This window comes from Sylvia atricapilla, chromosome 10 (genome assembly GCF_009819655.1).
Source record: "Sylvia atricapilla isolate bSylAtr1 chromosome 10, bSylAtr1.pri, whole genome shotgun sequence".
Taxonomy (NCBI): Eukaryota; Metazoa; Chordata; class Aves; order Passeriformes; family Sylviidae; genus Sylvia; species Sylvia atricapilla.
Window position 1 is genome coordinate 310,058 of NC_089149.1, and position 17,200 is coordinate 327,257.

A 17,200-nucleotide genomic window follows, 5' to 3' on the forward strand; every position below is an offset into this window, starting at 1 on the left:
CCGAGCTGTGTGTGGCCGCCAGGGGGCGCTGCGGGGCGGGGCGGGGCTCGGCCGTGGCCCCGCCCCCGCCGTGCGCGTGCCCGTGGCGAGGCGGCGGCGCGCGGAGCCGAGGCGGCGGCGAGATGCGAGCGGCGGGGCTGCGGCGGCTGCTGCTGCTGTTGCTGCTGGCGGGGCTGGCGGCGGCACCGGGCGGCGGCGGCGCCGCGGCGGCGGAGCAGGGCGGGCTGCCGGCGAAGAAGCTGCGCATGGCCTACGCCACCGGGCCGCTGCTCAAGTTCCAGATCTGGTGAGGGGCGCCCGCCAAGATGGCGGCGGCCAAAATGGCGGCGTCCGCCAGGCCGTCTCCTCTCCCTCCCTCGTCCTTCTTATCCCCTTCCTTTCCCTCAGCGCTGCTGCGGCCTCGCTCGCTCTTGTCGTCCGTGGAGGGGCCACCCCCAGGGCCGGGGGCCCTCCCGCCCGCTCGACCTGTCGGGGCGTCCGGCCCTGCTGGAGCGTGGGAGGCGGCACCGGGCCGCGGGCGGCGGCTCTTTCAGTGTGTGCCACTACGGCCTCCCGCCATAAAACCCGCTTTTCGGGCCCTTTATTGCCGTGTGTGGCCTCGCGCTAGTGCGGGACTAACGTTTGGGAGGAATCGATGTCTTAGCAATGGCTGTAATTCTGTGTGTGTTTTGATGCAGTGCTCGTATTGCAGTCGGGCACCTTTGCACCATTCCGGGGGTGTTGCCGATGGTGCCAGCAGCTCCGAGCAGGCCTGGGGCGGCCCCGGCGCACGGAGCCAGTTTGAGGGCAGAAATAATGTCAGCAGGCCCGGAGCGCTCGTCAGCACGGCCTGGCCGGAACGGAGCCCGGGCCGGGCCCTGCGCGTCCGTGGGGCACTGCAGGAGTTCTCCGGGGAAAGCGCTGCCTTTGGGGTCCGACGGTTTGCCGCAGTTTTATAGAGGCGGCTTCTGAAAGGCGAGGCAGAAGGAATATTTAACTACTGAAGTTCCTGTGTCGTGCTGACATGGGGGTGGCTGGGAGCGACATTGCCTGTCTGGCCAGCCCCAGAGGGCTTCAAACATCTCTGTGTGAAGACTTTTTTAATTTTTATTTTTTATTTTGGTACAGAGCAGGGATTGCTTACATCGACTCCCTAAATTAGTCCTAACTTAGCAGATTTTTCTAGGGAAAGTGAGTGATGTGGTGCCCAGTGGGTGTTTCCAGGTCTATGTATCTGGGATGTGGAACAGACCAGTGTCACACCCGGGGCTGACCTGTTGGCATTTGTGATGTGTAGTTTCCCTGCAGGTCAGGTTTTCTCTGTGCTATAAAACCCGTTAGTTCTGTTTTAGCTTGCAGGGGCTGTGAGGAGGGTGGGTGGTGCTGGGCAGTGTCTGTGGGGTGCAGGCTGGAGCTGTGCTGACTGTGCTGTCTGTGTGCAGTGTCTCCTGAGGCTACAGGCGGGTGTTTGAGGAGTACATGCGGGTCATCAGCCAGCGGTACCCAGACATCCGGATCGAAGGGGAGAACTACCTTCCTCAACCTATCTATAGGTGAGCCTGGTGCCTCCTGCTCTGTGCTGTCTGTCTGCCTTCCAGTGCTCAAACACATGCTTTTACACAGAAATGATACCGGAAATGCAAACTTAAGGAGATTTCCTATTGTGATGACATACAAGTGTGATTTTCTGCCTTCTTAGTTTTCCATACAAGTATCACTGTTGGGATATCTGTATGATGAGGCCTGCCATGTCCAACCTAAAATAAACTACTTAGGTTTTTTTTGAAACAGTGAATTTTCTCAGCTTTTCTTTATGCTGTATCTGGACATAAATTCAGTTTGTTGCTCAGGCTTATGCACTTAGTGACAAATCCCTCTAATGGGTTATGGACGCACAGAGGAAGGGAAAGTTGAATTTTAATATCTGAGTCAGGGAGAGCTCACCTCAAGGGGGAGGCAGCCAGAGTGGCCTTTGCAGCAGCTATGAGGGGGAAGCCCAAAGAAATTCAGAAAAAGACAAAACAGTGTTATTGCTGTTAGTTAAAGCAGCGTGCCCACGCTGGGGAGTGATGCCATAGTTACTGGGTGGCTCCTGGAACAGTCGTTGGCCCGATTTCTGGCAGGGCTGTGGTGGTGGGAGGCTGAGGGCGCAGTGCCTCCGTGTGGGCTGCCTTGGGGAGCTCTGATCGCTGGGAAACGCTCCACGAGCAGTGGTGCCATCAGTTAAACGGGTCTGTAGCATGGAGCAGCTGCTTTAGAAACTGTCTGCTACCCAGTTCAGGCAAATGTAAGTTAAAAGCAAAGTCTCATTTGAGGTCTGCTGAGGAGCAAAAGAATCTGTCTGTGATTTACAGGAAAGTGTCTTTCTGGGATGCTGTGCAAAAGCAGAGTTTTATTGAGGGTGTTGTTAATGTGCTGCTTTTTTGTTTTGTTGGTTTCATTTGGTTTGGGTTTTTTTTTTTTTTTTACAGTGAAATGAACCTTTTTGTAAATATTTGTACTTCCTCTGAAACATTTGATTGTACATTGTCAAAATTCTCATCATGAGGTGAATTACAGTTTATGGTGAAGTAGGAACAGAACCTTTCAGTCACTGATGTGTGTTGTCTCCAACAGGCACATAGCATCCTTCCTGTCTGTCTTCAAACTAGTATTAATTGGCTTAATCATCGTTGGCAAGGACCCCTTTGCTTTCTTTGGCATGCAAGCTCCAAGCATCTGGCAGTGGGGCCAGGAAAACAAGGTAAAGGACATGCTTCCTTAAGTCTGAAAAAGCAGCTTCAGAGTTACTTCCTGGGGATGCTCTGTGAGTCCCTCAGTTCTGGCTGATTTACCTTTCATATGCTACAGCCTTATGGTAGAATAATTCTTACCAGTTGTGCTTTATGCTTTTGACAAACCCAGGTGTGCTTCTGTGATCTCTTTCCAAGCTGCTGCTACTGCAGAGGGGCAGCTGAGGTTTAACATGCTGACAGTGATAGAAGTTTTTTTTTAATTTTTAGGGCTCAAGAGTAGCATTTCAAGCCAGTATTGTTGATGTTAAAATTACAGCATCTCTCCTTTGTTGTCCTGTAACTGTTTTGCAGTTGATGCTTCCATCAGGCAGCAATTAGAAGGGTGTTAGAAAAATGAAGCTGAGATGTTGTGGGTGTTTTTGGAGAGCAGACTGGCATGACATTGTGGGAGAATATCCCCGTGAGTCAGTCCTGATGATGCCAGCAGATTCAGGGTGTTGCACTCTGATCTACAGTAACCTTATTCCAGATTTGTTCCACTGAACTGAAATGTGCAGGCCTTTGTGCTGAGCTGCCCAGAGCCCTGGGTGTTTCCCTGGCCAGTTTGCAGCCCAGGAGCTGTAAAGTTTCCAGGTGGATGCAGTGGGCCACCCCCGTGCCTGGCCGGGCTGGCCGCGGTGCAGAGCTGCTGTCGCTGTGCCAGGTCCTGCAGTGACCTGTGTGAGTGTGCTGTGAACAGGAAAAGGAGATCAGGGAGGTGCTGGCAGTGAGGGGGGAGCTGCTCTGCTGGAGATGCCATCCTTCCCTCCTTAGTCACCCACAGGCAAAGAAAATTCCAGATGAGGAACTGGGAGGAGTGCAGGAGGATCCTATGCACGTGTGACCTGCCTTGCTGTGCTGGTTGTAGCTGGGCCCTTGGTGATCTGGAGATTGCTGTGACAGTGACTGGCTGTGTTCCCGTGTCACACTGCCAGCCCCCTGTGCTGGGGCCAGAGGTGTGCAGAGGGTTGTCCATTGGGTGGCTTTGGAGCTGGTTTGGTGCTTTTCTGGGGAAGGCAAGGTGCACAGTCTGTGTAAAAGGAGTAAAGGGAGGAATCTGTAGATGGGAACATTCCTTGAGTCACCACAGAGGGAGTTCAGAGGCACCTGTGAACGGCAGCAGGGGTGGCTGACATGGTGAGATCTGTGTGGATCTTTGTTCCCTTCCAGGTGTACGCCTGCATGATGGTCTTCTTCCTGAGCAACATGATTGAGAACCAGTGTATGTCCACTGGGGCTTTTGAAATCACTTTGAATGGTAAGCTGAGACTTTGTTTGAGGGGTGTCACATATTCACGTGTTAGAGCTGTGGGGTGGGGAGAATAAGGGATGGTGTCAGGAAATTTATGTCCCAAATGTGATAGGTGGAAATTGCCATCCATTTGGATCTTCACATGTTGTCTGTCACAATAGATTACGAAAATCATAGAAGTCTTATAAAGTGATTTTTACAGATATCAGGTATTTTAGAATAGCTCTGTGAAAACTTACTCAGAGGGATATTTGGTCTCTTGGAATATATGTGTTATATTCTTTTTATGTGTATGATGTGTGTTAAATAAGAAACCATCAGCTAGGGGCATGTAGTGTCCAATTAGGTGCTTTCCCTGTCTGTTCTCTAGCATACTTTAGCCTTGGAATCCTAAAGAATTCTGTTAGGGATTATCAGTACCAGTGGACAACGGTACTGATTCTTCAGGTTGAAACAAACAGCAATGTGTATTTTGCACCTCTCCATCAATATGATACACTTCTAAATGGAAGCATTAGATACTCTGCTCTCCTAGTTGGGCTAGGGTTCAGCGTAGCCAGAGGTTGGAAGCATTGTTGATTCAGCTGTTCAGTACCAGCTCACAGCTTCCCAGAGCTCCTCAATTCCGTGTCTCCACCAGCTCTGCCTGTTTTCTGATGCTCCCAGTGTAACGGTGCATTTCTCTTGTGTGTGTTGTGTGCTAGATGTCCCTGTGTGGTCCAAGCTGGAGTCTGGCCACCTCCCTTCCATGCAGCAGCTGGTACAGATCCTCGACAGCGAGATGAAGCTCAATGTGCACATGGAGTCGATGCCCCGCCACCGATCATAGCCCCATCCCTCAGCACTGAAACCTCTCGTAAGTCTCCTCCAGGCACCAGGGCGTGGGCCCAGGTGGGACAGGCACCCTGGGGTCTGCAGTTTGGGACTGTGTTTGTTCAGTTCACTGCTTTTCTGGAGAATCAGCTCCCGCTGTGTGGTGTCACAGAGGTTGTTTGGGTGGGCGGGGCCCGGGGCAGGCGTGGGCGGGGCCCGGGGCAGGCGTGGGCGGGGCTCGGGGCAGGCGTGGGCGGGGCTCGGGGCAGGCGTGGGCGGGGCTCGGGGCAGGCGTGGGCGGGGCTCGGGGCAGGCGTGGGCGGGGCTCGGGGCAGGTGTGCTGTGCTGTGGCAGAGGGGTGTTGCCGACTGTAACCCAGGTGTCTTTCCCCAGACATTGGGTGGTGGTTCCCAGGCCACGTGGTGCAGATCCATGAAGGCCTGCACTGAAGACAGCTGCTGTTGGTGCAGGCTGGATGCCTCTCTTGCAGCCACGTTGTGCCTCCTGGACAAACACTCAATGAGCCCTGTTTCAGTGCTGGCCAGTCCACACTGCACAGCCACGAGTGCAATAATACTGTATAGTTTTTTTAAGACTTCATTCGACCAGTTCATAGATCAGCAATGCAGGCATTACTAATGGTAACTTATTTTATATTCATGTTTCACACAATGGCAGATTGAGTTGATACCTAATTTTTCCTTGGAAAAAGAGAAGTTTGTTTAATCTGTTGTATTTTATATGAATTTATGTTCTTTTTGTAGTTTCAAATGAAGTTCTAGGAGTGTCTGATATTGTCCTAAACTGTTGAGTAATTGATAGCTGTCTATCAAATCTCTTTAATGTGGTTAAAACAGGTTTGTATATTTTTCGAAATCTATGGCAGAGTCAAACAGTGCATTATATACTGAATTATATAAGCAAAATTATATGCAGAATAGTTACATCATTTGGTGACTTCAGTGAAAATTAAGATCAGCTATTCTTAATTCATATGGGCCAGCCTCAGCAGTCCTTCCTTGGCCATTTGAGAGATGAGCTGGGCCTTCCTGCTGTCCTAAATAGAACCCAAGAACATTAATTGAAATAAAGAGTTCCCATTTCCTGTGTGAAGTGCCTTGTTTCTCACTGGACATTCTTGGAACTGCAATTGAAAAAGTGCATAAAAAGCCAACTTTCCAAAGTTACTGACCTTGTATTTGTTGTGTATGAGGCCCCGAGAACCTCCAGTGCAGGGAGGGGCACATGGGGCTTGGCCTTGTCCTTCAGGCAGCTGCCACAGTTCAGGTGTGGCCTCCCTGGGGGAAGCTGGCCACGTGAAGCCTATGTTTCAGCGGCAGCTCTGAGGGGCTGGGAGGTTCCTCCCTGCTGACTGCAGCACCACGGGCCTCTAAACACCCAGTGGCAGCTGTGTTTGCAGTGCGTGAACCAGAGCCCATCCCAGGCTGCAGCTGGTGCTCCCTGGAGCCGCGGATAGGTGGTTGCTTTGGGCACACTGTGGTCATTGGTCACTCTCTGCACAGGGAATCACCTTGTCTTGTACCTGCAGCTGGCTGAGCTGCCGTGGGCATGGGCACTAGGAACGCTTGGGACGTTCCTGCTGCTGCCACCTTCTTGTCAGGAGTGGCAGAGCAGTGCCTGTGTGGGTGACTTGAGCAAACACCTGCCTGTGTACCTGTTCAAGGCCTGGCTTGGCTGAGCTCTTTGTTGTTGTCTTGTGCCTTACCCAAAGGCTGAAGTGACTGCTGGGCCAGGGCTGGAGACAGAAGGGAGGCTGCTCAGAAACAGTGCACTGCTGTGGAGCACAGCACTGCTCTGCTCTCCCCCAGCAATGCCCTTCCATGCCTCCATGGCCACGGTGTTGTCAGTGCAGGCTGCTACTGCCTGCCCTGAGCAAGACCCACCTGGGGCTCTGTGCACCAGCCCTGGACTGCACCAGGCCAGGGACAGAGGAGAAACCTTGCTGAGCACGTGCAGGTGCCACAGCACCAGGGACTGTCTCTGCCTCATTTTGCTTTACACCACACAGACTCACTGGTCAGAGCTGCTGTGCATTTACTATCGCCTTGATGGAGCTGCGCAGCTCATCGCTTATGTCAGCAGCCATGCAGAGCTCCAGGATCTTCACAGCCTGGTTTATCAGATACATGGGAGGCTGCATTTTGTTCCACTGCTCGCCGGAAGGGAAGTTGATGCATCCGCGCATCCTGTCGAAGAGCTGCAGGATCCTCACGCGGAAGGCGAGCAGCAGGAGCTCATCCTCCCCCAGCTGGGCTGCAGGGGGCAGCTGGCTGCCGGCGCTGACCTGCGGAGCACAGGGCGTGTCACAGAGCCACCCGGGCCGGGCCGGCGCCACCATCTCCCGGCACACAAACCGCCCCTGGGACAGCTGCCGTGCACCCTGCCCGCATGGATCACAGCTCTGCTCCCTGTGGCAGCGCCGGGAGACCCTTGGGGATGTAGCCAGGGTCTTGCCTGGGACTGGAGTCCCGCACTGTGGCCCCTTGCAGAGAGCTGGCAAGTGGCCCATCTCCAGAGGCGTGGCAGGAACACGTGCACCTCCACAGCTTGCTTTTGGGGGAAGGAGCATGGGACAACATAGGGAGCATCCACCACGGGATAAGCACAGATGGGACCTTCCCTGGCTGCCCCACTCCCGCTGTGAGGAGTGGCTCTGCACAGGAACAGTTACCTGCACTCTGGTTCCCATGTTGAATTTTGCTTGTCGCCCCATGGCGAGGAAGGAGACGAAGATCTTGTCCTGGGCCAGGATCCTGACCCCCACGTGGCGGTTCAGGGAGATGAAAATGGGGCTCAGGGGGACGTGTGGTTCTGGTGACAAGTTCGGCCACATCCACCTTCTTACCCTGTTGCCTGCCTGGTCCAAATACTGCCCACCCTGGGTGCTCATATTGATCCTAAAGAAAGGGAAATGGAAGCTCTGAACCCTGTAAGCTCCTGTGGCAGAATGTCTCATTCTCCTAAGGGATGGGACAGAGGCACAGCAGGGACAGGGTCTGTTCCCCACCTCTCAAGGCACAGCTGGGTTGCCTTGCTGCCCTGGGGGCACCTGAAGCAGGGCCCATGAGCTGCTGAATTTGTCTATTTTTGGATGCTATTAAAAATACCCTTTATGGCCTTTGAACTGTCAATGCACAGAGGAGACAGAAAAGCTGCTGAACGCACCACTCGTCTCCATTCCTGTAATAGCATGTGCTCCTGCCATCAGACTGAAACAGTGCTCGGATTTTGGTCGTCCTCAGCTCATCTTCCTGTACTATGAGACTATGGTGGTCTTTGTCTCCTGTCATGATAATGGCCACGTTTCCAGATGGATAGCTGCTGCCAGGTAAGGTATTTGTAACCCCTTGCTTTGCTTGGTTGGTCTGTTATAACATACTAAAGACTTCTGGGTACTACTTTGGGGTGTAAAAACTGATATATTATCCAGAGCACTGTGTTAAGTGTGCTGCTCCCTTGGGCTGGGACTTGGTGCTCACTGGAGCTGCTGGCTGCTGTTTGAAACCTCAACCCAGGAGCTGTGTCAGGTTTCACTGCTGCTGCTCCTCAGACAGTGAGTGGGAGTGATGAGCTGGGTTGTAATAAAGTGGACTGGGACACACTTAAAATTAGTAACAGCCCTGGACTAATGCAGGCAAGTGAAACCTGTAAAGGATACAATAACTGCGAGGTTCCGTCTGGGAGCATGGTAAGGAATTTCTTCCCATTTTTGTAGTACTTCTGCACCAGTTTGGCCTTCTCCACCTAAGATTGGAAGGATAAAATGGATGAGAGCAGTCTGGCACAGCTGCCCTTTGAAAACGGGCACTGCCAGGCTCTGACTGCTCAGAGCACTGACACGTCCAAGGTGCTCCCGTTGCTGTCCCGCAGGTACTCGCCTTCTTCCCCAGGAGACTGAAATCGTAGCCGAGGGCGCTGCGGGACATGGGGTCCTCCTCGGGCTGGGACTTGGGCCTGGGCTCCTTCTTGCGTCTGTGCTCCGACTTGGGCCTAGGCTCTTTCTTGGGCCTGTGCTCTGCCTCGGGCTTCTTCTTGGGCTGGGGCTCTGGCTTGGGCTCCTTGGGCTGGGGCTCTTTCTCAGGCTTCTCCTCAAGTTGGGGCTCCAGCTCAGGCTTCTCCTCAGGCCGGGGCTCCAGCTCAGGCTTCTCCTCAGGCCGGGGCTCCAGCTCAGGCTTCTCCTCAGGCCAGGGCTCCAGCTCGGGCTCCTCCTCGGGCGAGAGCTCTGCCTCGGACTCCTCCTCGGGCCAGGACTCCGGCTCGGGCTCCTTCTCCAGCCGGGGCTCTGCCTCGGGCTCGGCTGCACTCACAACAGGCTCTGGTGTCCTGCCTCTAGTGGCAGTCAGCTTTAAAGACTGGTCAGCCAACTCTCTGGCCACGAGTATCTTCTGCTGCCTGGAAAATAGAAATGTTGTTGACACCTCATGTATCGTGTTTGGAAAGCTGCTAGCAGTGGATATCTCTGCTTTAGGAACACAATTTCTAAATCTGTTTTTCTCTGTGCTCACAATTCCAATTAACAGGCAGCAGAGTGTCACCAAAATACTCATACCTCAGCAGAAAGGAATTGTGCCCACACAGATTCCAGTAACAGACTGCCACTGCAGTGGCATCAGCTCTGCTGGCAGGAGAGCTGAATATTGTAATGGGGCTTGGATCAGGATTTTATGTGAAAGAGGACAGATGCCCACAAGATCAAGAAAACAGCTCATCTCCAAGAATATTTTTCACTATTCTTGTGTAGCTTCCTATGAATCTGACAGTGGGACAGTGTTTTGTGTGTGCTCTGTACATAGGATGCACTTGCACCTTCAGACTGCGAAGGATTTTTAAGGAGACCAACAGTTTACTTCCAGGTGTACTGGTTTAGTTTTCCTTTTCCCTGTGCCTTAGACTTTCCCTGTAAGCTTAAACTCTTGCACAAACTTTGGGTCTCCTGCTAAATGGCCTGAGAACTTGTAGAGTTCTTGTGTGTGACTCTGGAAACTGTAATCCAAATACAGTTTATGGAGCAAAACAGAAATACAAACTCCAGCTTTTGTTTCAGTGACAGAGGTAGAAGCTACACCCAAATACTGTCCCTTCCCACAGCTGTGGGGGTTTTTGGCTCTACATGTCTCTAGATAGTTCATCTGTCAGCACTGGAATTGACATTTCACTCAGCATGTGCCTCGCCACCTGCTTGTGCAGCCTGGCAATAGAGGACCCAGGAGGGACCAGAGGGAATATGAACTTCTGGTGCCTAAAGCAAAGGCTTTTTCTACTTTCATCCCTCTCTCTGCAGTTTCTTACCACTCCTGTTGCCCTCAGAGCTCCCTGTTGTTCATTAGGCAGACCTGATCCCCAGTTCTCCCAGTACCTCCAGTCCTCTTTCTCCTCTGACAGCAGCAGGTTGGCTTCAGAGCCGACGGACTCATCGGTGCTGAGAGCTCCGGGAAGGCTGCTGGCATCCTCGGGGGTCTTCCTCTCCACTATGAGCTCATAGAGCTCTCGGCTGTGCTCGCAGCAGAGCCTCTGGAAGGCGAGAGAGCGGAGCCGTGAGCGCGGCCGCCCCACAGCAAAGCCCTGCCCGTCCCTCCCGGGGCTTACGTCCTCCTGCTCCTCGGGGACAGCGGCATCCTCGGGGACGGGGAACGGCCTCTGCCGGCTGCCGCACGACTCGCGTGTGGGGTCAGCGTCCTCCTCTGCCTGCAGCGGTGGCGGGGAGAGCGGGGAGGAGGGACGTGGGGTACCGGCCCCCAGGTCCCCAAGTTAGCACGGCCAAAGAGAGCTCTGCTCAAAATGCAACAGATGTGACGGAGCACCTCTAAGGGCACTCGGGACAGATCTGTGTCTGCGAGATTTTGGAACGCCTTAACCCAAAACACTGGGTTCGGGAAACCACCAAAAAGAAAAGCAGATGTGCTGTAAATAACTCAGTAAATGCCCCCAAAGAAAGGGAATTACTGTGATATTTATGAGCTCTGCTTCTTCCCAGTGAAGCTGAGAGCACAGAACACTGTAGCTGAGGATTGGAATGCATTACAGAGAAAAAACCTGATGTCTGCGGTTATGGGAGTTTCTGAGGAAGCACCAGCAGACTTGGTGATACAGAGCTGGTCACATCTGATCAGATGCAAACCAGGTTGGCAGCAGGGAGTGTTTCCAGGATGGGTACCGGATATCCTGAAACAAAATTCCTTTGCTTCCCACCTCGTGCCTCAGATTAACTCTTTGGTGACTCTGCTCTGCTAAGGGTTACGAGGAGCTCTGTGCCCTGCTTGCATTCTGTGGCTGCACCTATTTATATTCATTTTGTATCTGATTTAGACAAAATATTCCGCGGGGAAACTCTCAACAGAGGATGCAGCAGTGGGAAAGGCTGCACAGCCTCTTGCTGCCCAGGTGGGCACAGCCAGCGCTGCTTCAGCAGACCCGCAGAAGAAAAACCTGTCATGAAGGGGCTCCTCTGCGGGCGTGGGTTCCATGTTTTCTCCACGGAACCGTGTGAACGAAGCAGCGGGCAGCGCCCAGCCCCAACTGACCTCGCGGTGTACGTTTGCCTGTGAGGACTCGGGTCTGTCGGCCAGGAGGGTGGGCAGGCTCGTGGGGGTCGGCTGCGGGCCGGACAGAGGTGTCTCGCACCGCGGCTCTGCCGGGTGGTCTGCGCCCTCTGAGGGGGGCTGGGGCCAGCGGGGCTCGCTCGCCCCATCGTCCGTGCGGGCGTCCGCCCCTCCGCAGGGCTCGGCGGCGCGGCCCGGCCCGTCCATGCCCGCCGGCTGCGGCGCCGTCTCCAGGGCGACGCTGGGGCCGCGGGGCACGCCGGGACCGTGCGGGCGGCGGCCACGCCCCCGCCTGACCGACCACGCCCCTCTCTGCCCCCGCCCCCACCGGACCCAGCCACGCCCCCTCTGGCCCCACCCACGCCCCTCTCTGGCCCCGCCCCCACCCGGCCGCCCCGCCCCAGGCCCCGCCCCCCGCCCCGCCCCTCCCACAGAGGGCCCGCAGCCGCGCTGTGTTCCCTGAGAGTCATCGGGCCCTGCGCACCTGCGTTTGAATTGGTGTTTGAAGCGGAAATAGTTCTTAGGGACAACTCTAGTGACAGAAAAGCTGCCTCCCAGGCACGCAGCTTTTGCTCCCTGGGTATCACCTTCCACAGCAGAGGCTCCTGGCGGGCTGGAGAGCAGCCAAGGGGCTGCAGGACACCTGCCAGGTGCTGTGGGCTGGCGGCGGGTCTGCCTGGCGTGCAGGTCTGCCTGCTGTGAGCTCCACCTGCGCACGCTGCACCATCCCTTCCCGGGCTGGGCGCTTGGGAGAGGTCAGTTCTGTTCAGAGAGCCAGGCAATAACCTCTTCTGAATGTCTTGAGGAACTATCAGACTTTTACCTGGGAAGTCGTATCAGCTGCCTTGGGAAGAAAACCCGAAACCTGACGGAACCCTGAAATTAATGTCCTGTCTACTCGCTGACCTGAACTGGAAACACCTCCCTTCCTGGCAGTGCCAGCTGAGGTATTCCTTATCCTACACCCAGTTTCAGTCAGAAAAGAAAAGACACAAGGTGATGGGCTCCTTTTGTTCGGGTTTTTGGAGGTGAAATCTAACAAGAGTTTGCCACTCCTTCAGAACTGAGTGGTGTGGACAGACCTAATGATAACGTGTGCTAATTATCTAATAGGTAATAATGGAGTAATTAATTATTCCTGCTGTATTCAAAGATACACTTTATAGTTTTGCTTTATGCAAAAATCCTCCTATGTCCCAATTTTCAGTATGAAAATTACCTCCCACTATAAGTTGTTCTCAATTATAGAAAAATTAATCAAATCGTTAGGAATTCTTGCTTAAATCCTGATGAAAGCACAGGTGGTAACAGCTGTTGGAACCATGGCCTGACTTTGAGCCTGCTTATGCTGGAGGCAATTAGTTCACCATCCTGATGGTGCTGGAGCTCTGCCAGCACAGTGTAAGTGAGACCAGATGTAGCATCTTTAATTGTTGGTATTCAGTGCCTAGAGAGTAATTCCTTGGGAGGTTTTTTCCATGGTCACTTCCATGTTCTTGTGGCCTGACCGAGCTTCCCCTCACTGAGGGCAGACTTGTTCTTGTGCACTTTTCTGAGGGCTGCAGCCAGGTGCTGGGGACGGTTGCACAGGGCTTGGACATAACCCCAGAGCTCTCCCAGGAGGAACACTGCCACGCCTGGTTTTCCTCCTTTTGTTCAGTATTTATTCACATCGAGGCTCACCTGTCCCTTTCCCTGCCCTTTTCCCTGTTATGGGGCTTCCCCCGGCAGTGCCACCTCGTGGCTCCTGCCGCCCCCGGACGGGAGGGACAGACGGGAGGGACAGACGGGGCACAGCCGTTCCCGGAGCCGGGATTTGCTGCCGGCGATCCAAGCTGAACCTTGCCATGGCACAGGGCGAGCTACAGCCACTTGTGGTGACAGCCCCGTGACTCAGTTGCACAGGTCAGGCTGGCCCTGGGGCTCACATCCCCACCAGTTCCTCTGCTCGTGTGTCTGGCAGCAAGGCTGGGAGGTGGCAGGGCGAGGAGCCCTGCAGGGAGAGCCAGCCCATCCCAGGGGACCCCCAGGGATCCCAGGGGACCCCAGCATGGCTGAGCACACAGCGTAACCATGGAGCAGCTGCCATGCACTTGTGTGTTAGCACAGCTCCTCGGCGGAGGTTTTACAAAATATTTATTGCAAAATAAAAGAAATATGGCAACAAAACTTAAATAGCAAATGACAAGACACTGGCCATAAAGCTTTTGCTATATTATGAGTCCTTCACAATAATCAATAGCAGAGTGTGTCGCAGGGCAGCTGCAGGGGACAGCCCCGTGTCGCTGGCTCAGCCATCTGGGAGCCTGGTGCCTCCTGCCTGCACCTGTACCTGGCCTGACCCCCCAAAGCAGGCAGGAGCCAGCAGTTCCATACCCTGTGAGAGGTGCCAGGCCATACCCCAGCCCCTTCTCTCCTTCTTCCTGTTAAAGCCACCAGTGCCCTTCCCTTCCATAAGGCAGCAGAGGATGGAGAAACGTTGCTGAAGTACCTACTGCTCCCCTCACAGCTTCTCCTGTTGCATTTCTCTCCTTTCTCAGCTACTAGGAAAGGACAGGGAGGAGTACAGAGAGATTGTGAGCAGCCAGGGATCAGGTGAGGAATGCTAAAGCCTGAAAGAATTAAATCTGGCCGGGGGCATCAAGGGCAACAGGCAAAGCAACCTCTGTAGGTACACCACTGATAAAAGGAAGACTTGGGAGAAAGGAGACCCTCGATGGAAGGAAATGGGAAACACAATTCCCTGGGACGTGGAGAAGGCTCAGGTACTCAGCCTGCCTGGCTGGCTGCTCCAGCCACACTGCCCAATTCACAGGAGGCAAGGAGAGAGTGGGAGAACAAAGACCTGCCTGGGGTGGAGAAGGTCTAAGGGACCTGAAGGTGCACAAGTCCATAGGACCTGACAAGATGCACCCATAGGTTCAGAGGGGCTGGTGGAGGAAGTGACTTGGCCACTGTCCATCATGTTCCAGAAGTTGTGGCAGTCCAGAGAAGCTCCCACTGACCTCAAAAGGGGAAACATAACCCCCCCCTCTTTATAAAGAGGAATAAGGAAGATCCAGAGTACTACAAGTGGTCAGGTCTCACCTCAGTGCCTGGAAAGAGCTTCAGCAGATCCTCCAGGAAACTATGCTAAGGCACATGGAAAATAAGGAGGTGATTTGTGATAGCCAATGTGGCTTCACTAAGGGCAAGTTATGAGAACTTAGAGCCCCTTCCAGTGCCTAAAGGTGCTACAAGAGAGCTGGAGAGGGACTTGGGACAAGGGTTGGAGGGACAGGACAAGGGGCACTGGCTCCCCACTGCCAGCAGGCAGGGTGAGATGGGATATTGGGAAGGAATTGTTCCCTGTGAGGCTCGAGAGGCCCTACACAGGTTGTCCAGAGAAGCTGTGGCTGCCCCTGGATCCCTGGCAGTGCCCAAGGCCAGGCTGGACAGGGCTTGGAGCACCTGGGATAGTGGAAGGTGTCCCTGCCCATGGCAGGAGGATTGGAACAGATGATAGTCTCTTCCAAACCAAACCCTCTTGTGATACTAAAGCCTTTTATTAAAGCTCACCAGTGACAGAGGGAGTCTGCACTGCTGCTCAAAGGGCTTTTAGGTGTGCTCCAAACAGGAGCCTCTTAAGCCACATATCTAATGGAAGCACTCTTTGCATAAAATAGAATTAAATTATAAAAGGTAACCGTGTGTGTGTAGTCCTCCTAAGGCACCCAAGAATTTTAAAAGGCCTTGTCCAGCTCATGTTACTTACAGCACCACTCCTGTTTCTCGTCTGCCCCAAGTTACAACCGTTGGCTAGTCAGAAACCTCAGCACACAGGATGACACAGTTGAACAGCGCAAAAAACGGGAACCGAAACCAAACCCTGGTGAAGCACAAGCTGCAGACAGCTGAGCCTGGCTGGCTCTGCCTCACGGGCAGCACGTGGAGATGGTCACGTTGATGCCCAGGTTCCCGTTGTCAGCAAAGAGGTGAGCAGTGGCCGTGTCAAAGACCAGGCAGTTGCTGCTGCGGATGGCCACGGCCACGCCGTCGTGGATGGAGCAGGGAGAGGCCTCCCAGGTCAGCCTGTGGCAGCTGCCGTGCAGCTCCAGTCTGTACTGAAAGTTCTCCGCCTGCTTGCGGGTGCCGATGAGCAGCACAGTGGCAAAAAACTGCTGGTGGCCTTCACACTTCTCCTGTTTCTTCAGCACCAGCATGAAGTGGTGACCGAAGCACGACTGCATCATCACCCAGTCCACTGCCCCGGGCAGGTTAATGTCTGTGGCAAGGAAAATGATGTCTTCTCCCTGAAGGGTGGTAATGCTTTTGTGGGCGTGCATGAGGTGGGACATCACGGCTTCCAGGGATCCCTCCCAGTCACAGGAGGTACCAGGGCACGGGCAGGAGTAGGGACGGTACTCACAGATGGCTTCATGTTTTGGCTTTTCTGTGTGGTGCAGTGTCAGGGAGCAGCCTGTTGTGGCGTACTGGAAAGAGACCAAACACAAGCCGTCAGGAAAGGCACCGGCACTAGAATTCGCTGCTCCCACCCGTCCACTGGAAACACGGGTGATCAACCAGAGCTCTCCTGCTCACTGCAAATTTTACATTACTTGCATGTAGCCCTGGATTCAAGCTGAGATTTACTCAGTTTTTATTTCCACTTAAAATGGATTCTTCTTGTCTTTTGTGGTTGTTTTTTTCCTAACACAAGCACTTAGATAAAATGGGCTGTATGGCTGAGTTGTAGTCAGATCTGCTGTTGCGGTTAGATCTGATCCGTCCAGATCAGCTGGAGAGGTCCTGGCTTGGATTTTCCTTTTCTTTAAAAAGAACAGAGGATTCTAGTTTCAACGACTGGGGTGGTGGGTGGGTGTCCTTTGCAGGGGGATCTGGGGAGGTGGTCTGTGGACAGGGATGTGGGGGTGATGGGTGAGTGGGACAGGGATGAGGGGGTGACGGCTGGGGCTTTCCACACGAGGACAGGGATGAGGGGGGTGATGGCTGGGGGTTTCCACACGAGGACAGGGATGAGGGGGTGGTCCGGGCCCGCCCGCCCCCCTGCCCAGCCCCTCGTCCTTACCTTGCACGGGAAGAGGACAGCCGAGGCCACCTTCTCCATGGCCAGGTTCCTGATGTTGGGGGTGAGGGAGCCCCGGCAGGTGGGACAGAGGCTCAGCTGCTGCCGGCATTGCTTGCACACCAGGTGCCCGGCCTGGCACTGCAGGATGGGCGGCAGGACATAGTCGAAGCAGATGGGGCACTCGAAGAGCGAGGTCAGCTCCTGCTGCTGCTGCTGCTGCTGGGGGGGAGGAAGAGGAGGAGGAGGGGGAGGCGGCGGAGAAGCGCCGGCGGTGCCCGGCAGGACGGCGGCGGGGGACGGGGCGTGCTGCTGCTGCTTCCCGCAGGGTTTGCTAGGGCCGGGCCCGGCGGAGGACGGGCGGCTCATCGCGCCTCGCCGCCGCCACCATCGGGCCGCGCCGGGAGCGGGGACAGCAGCAGCAGCAGGACAGGAGGAGGATGGAGATGAGGAGGAGGATGGAGATGGACGGGGCGGCGCTGGACCAGCGGCGGCTGCGCGCGGCCCCCGCCCCGCTCCCGGCGTGCCCCGCGCGGGGCCGCCCGTCTGTGCCCCGGGATCGGTACCGGGATCGGTAACGGGACCGTGTGTCCGTACCGGGACCGCCCGTCTGTGCCCCGGGATCAGTAACGGGATCGGTAACGGGATCGCGTGTGTGTACCGGGACCGTGTGTCCGTACCGGGACCGCCCGTCTGTGCCCCGGTAACGGGACCGGGACACTGTGTCCGTACCGGGACCATGTGTCCGTACCGGGAC

The 17,200-nt window shown here is 54.8% G+C and overlaps 3 protein-coding genes across 3 annotated transcripts; 1 reads left to right on the forward strand and 2 right to left on the reverse strand.

The window, feature by feature from the left end:
- Window positions 1-84: 84 nt before the first annotated feature.
- Window positions 85-5,931, forward strand: SELENOT (selenoprotein T). Its single transcript, XM_066325603.1, has 6 exons — window positions 85-286; window positions 1,422-1,532; window positions 2,596-2,722; window positions 3,924-4,011; window positions 4,710-4,861; window positions 5,212-5,931. Exons 1-5 carry the CDS (start codon window positions 123-125, stop codon window positions 4,832-4,834), a joined length of 615 nt encoding a protein of 204 aa, XP_066181700.1. The 5' UTR covers window positions 85-122; the 3' UTR covers window positions 4,835-4,861; window positions 5,212-5,931.
- A 66-nt stretch (window positions 5,932-5,997) lies between these two features.
- Window positions 5,998-11,585, reverse strand: ERICH6 (glutamate rich 6). The gene is made up of 6 exons (XM_066326461.1): window positions 11,361-11,585; window positions 10,196-10,524; window positions 8,718-9,231; window positions 8,498-8,583; window positions 8,005-8,157; window positions 5,998-7,736 (listed from the first exon to the last, which is right to left on the reverse strand). The coding sequence occupies exons 1-6, from the start codon at window positions 11,583-11,585 to the stop codon at window positions 6,857-6,859; spliced, it is 2,187 nt and encodes a 728-aa protein (XP_066182558.1). The 3' UTR covers window positions 5,998-6,856.
- A 1,912-nt stretch (window positions 11,586-13,497) lies between these two features.
- SIAH2 (siah E3 ubiquitin protein ligase 2) lies at window positions 13,498-16,878 on the reverse strand. The gene is made up of 2 exons (XM_066325650.1): window positions 16,447-16,878; window positions 13,498-15,850 (listed from the first exon to the last, which is right to left on the reverse strand). Exons 1-2 carry the CDS (start codon window positions 16,810-16,812, stop codon window positions 15,293-15,295), a joined length of 924 nt encoding a protein of 307 aa, XP_066181747.1. The 5' UTR covers window positions 16,813-16,878; the 3' UTR covers window positions 13,498-15,292.
- Between the last annotated feature and the right edge of the window lie 322 nt (window positions 16,879-17,200).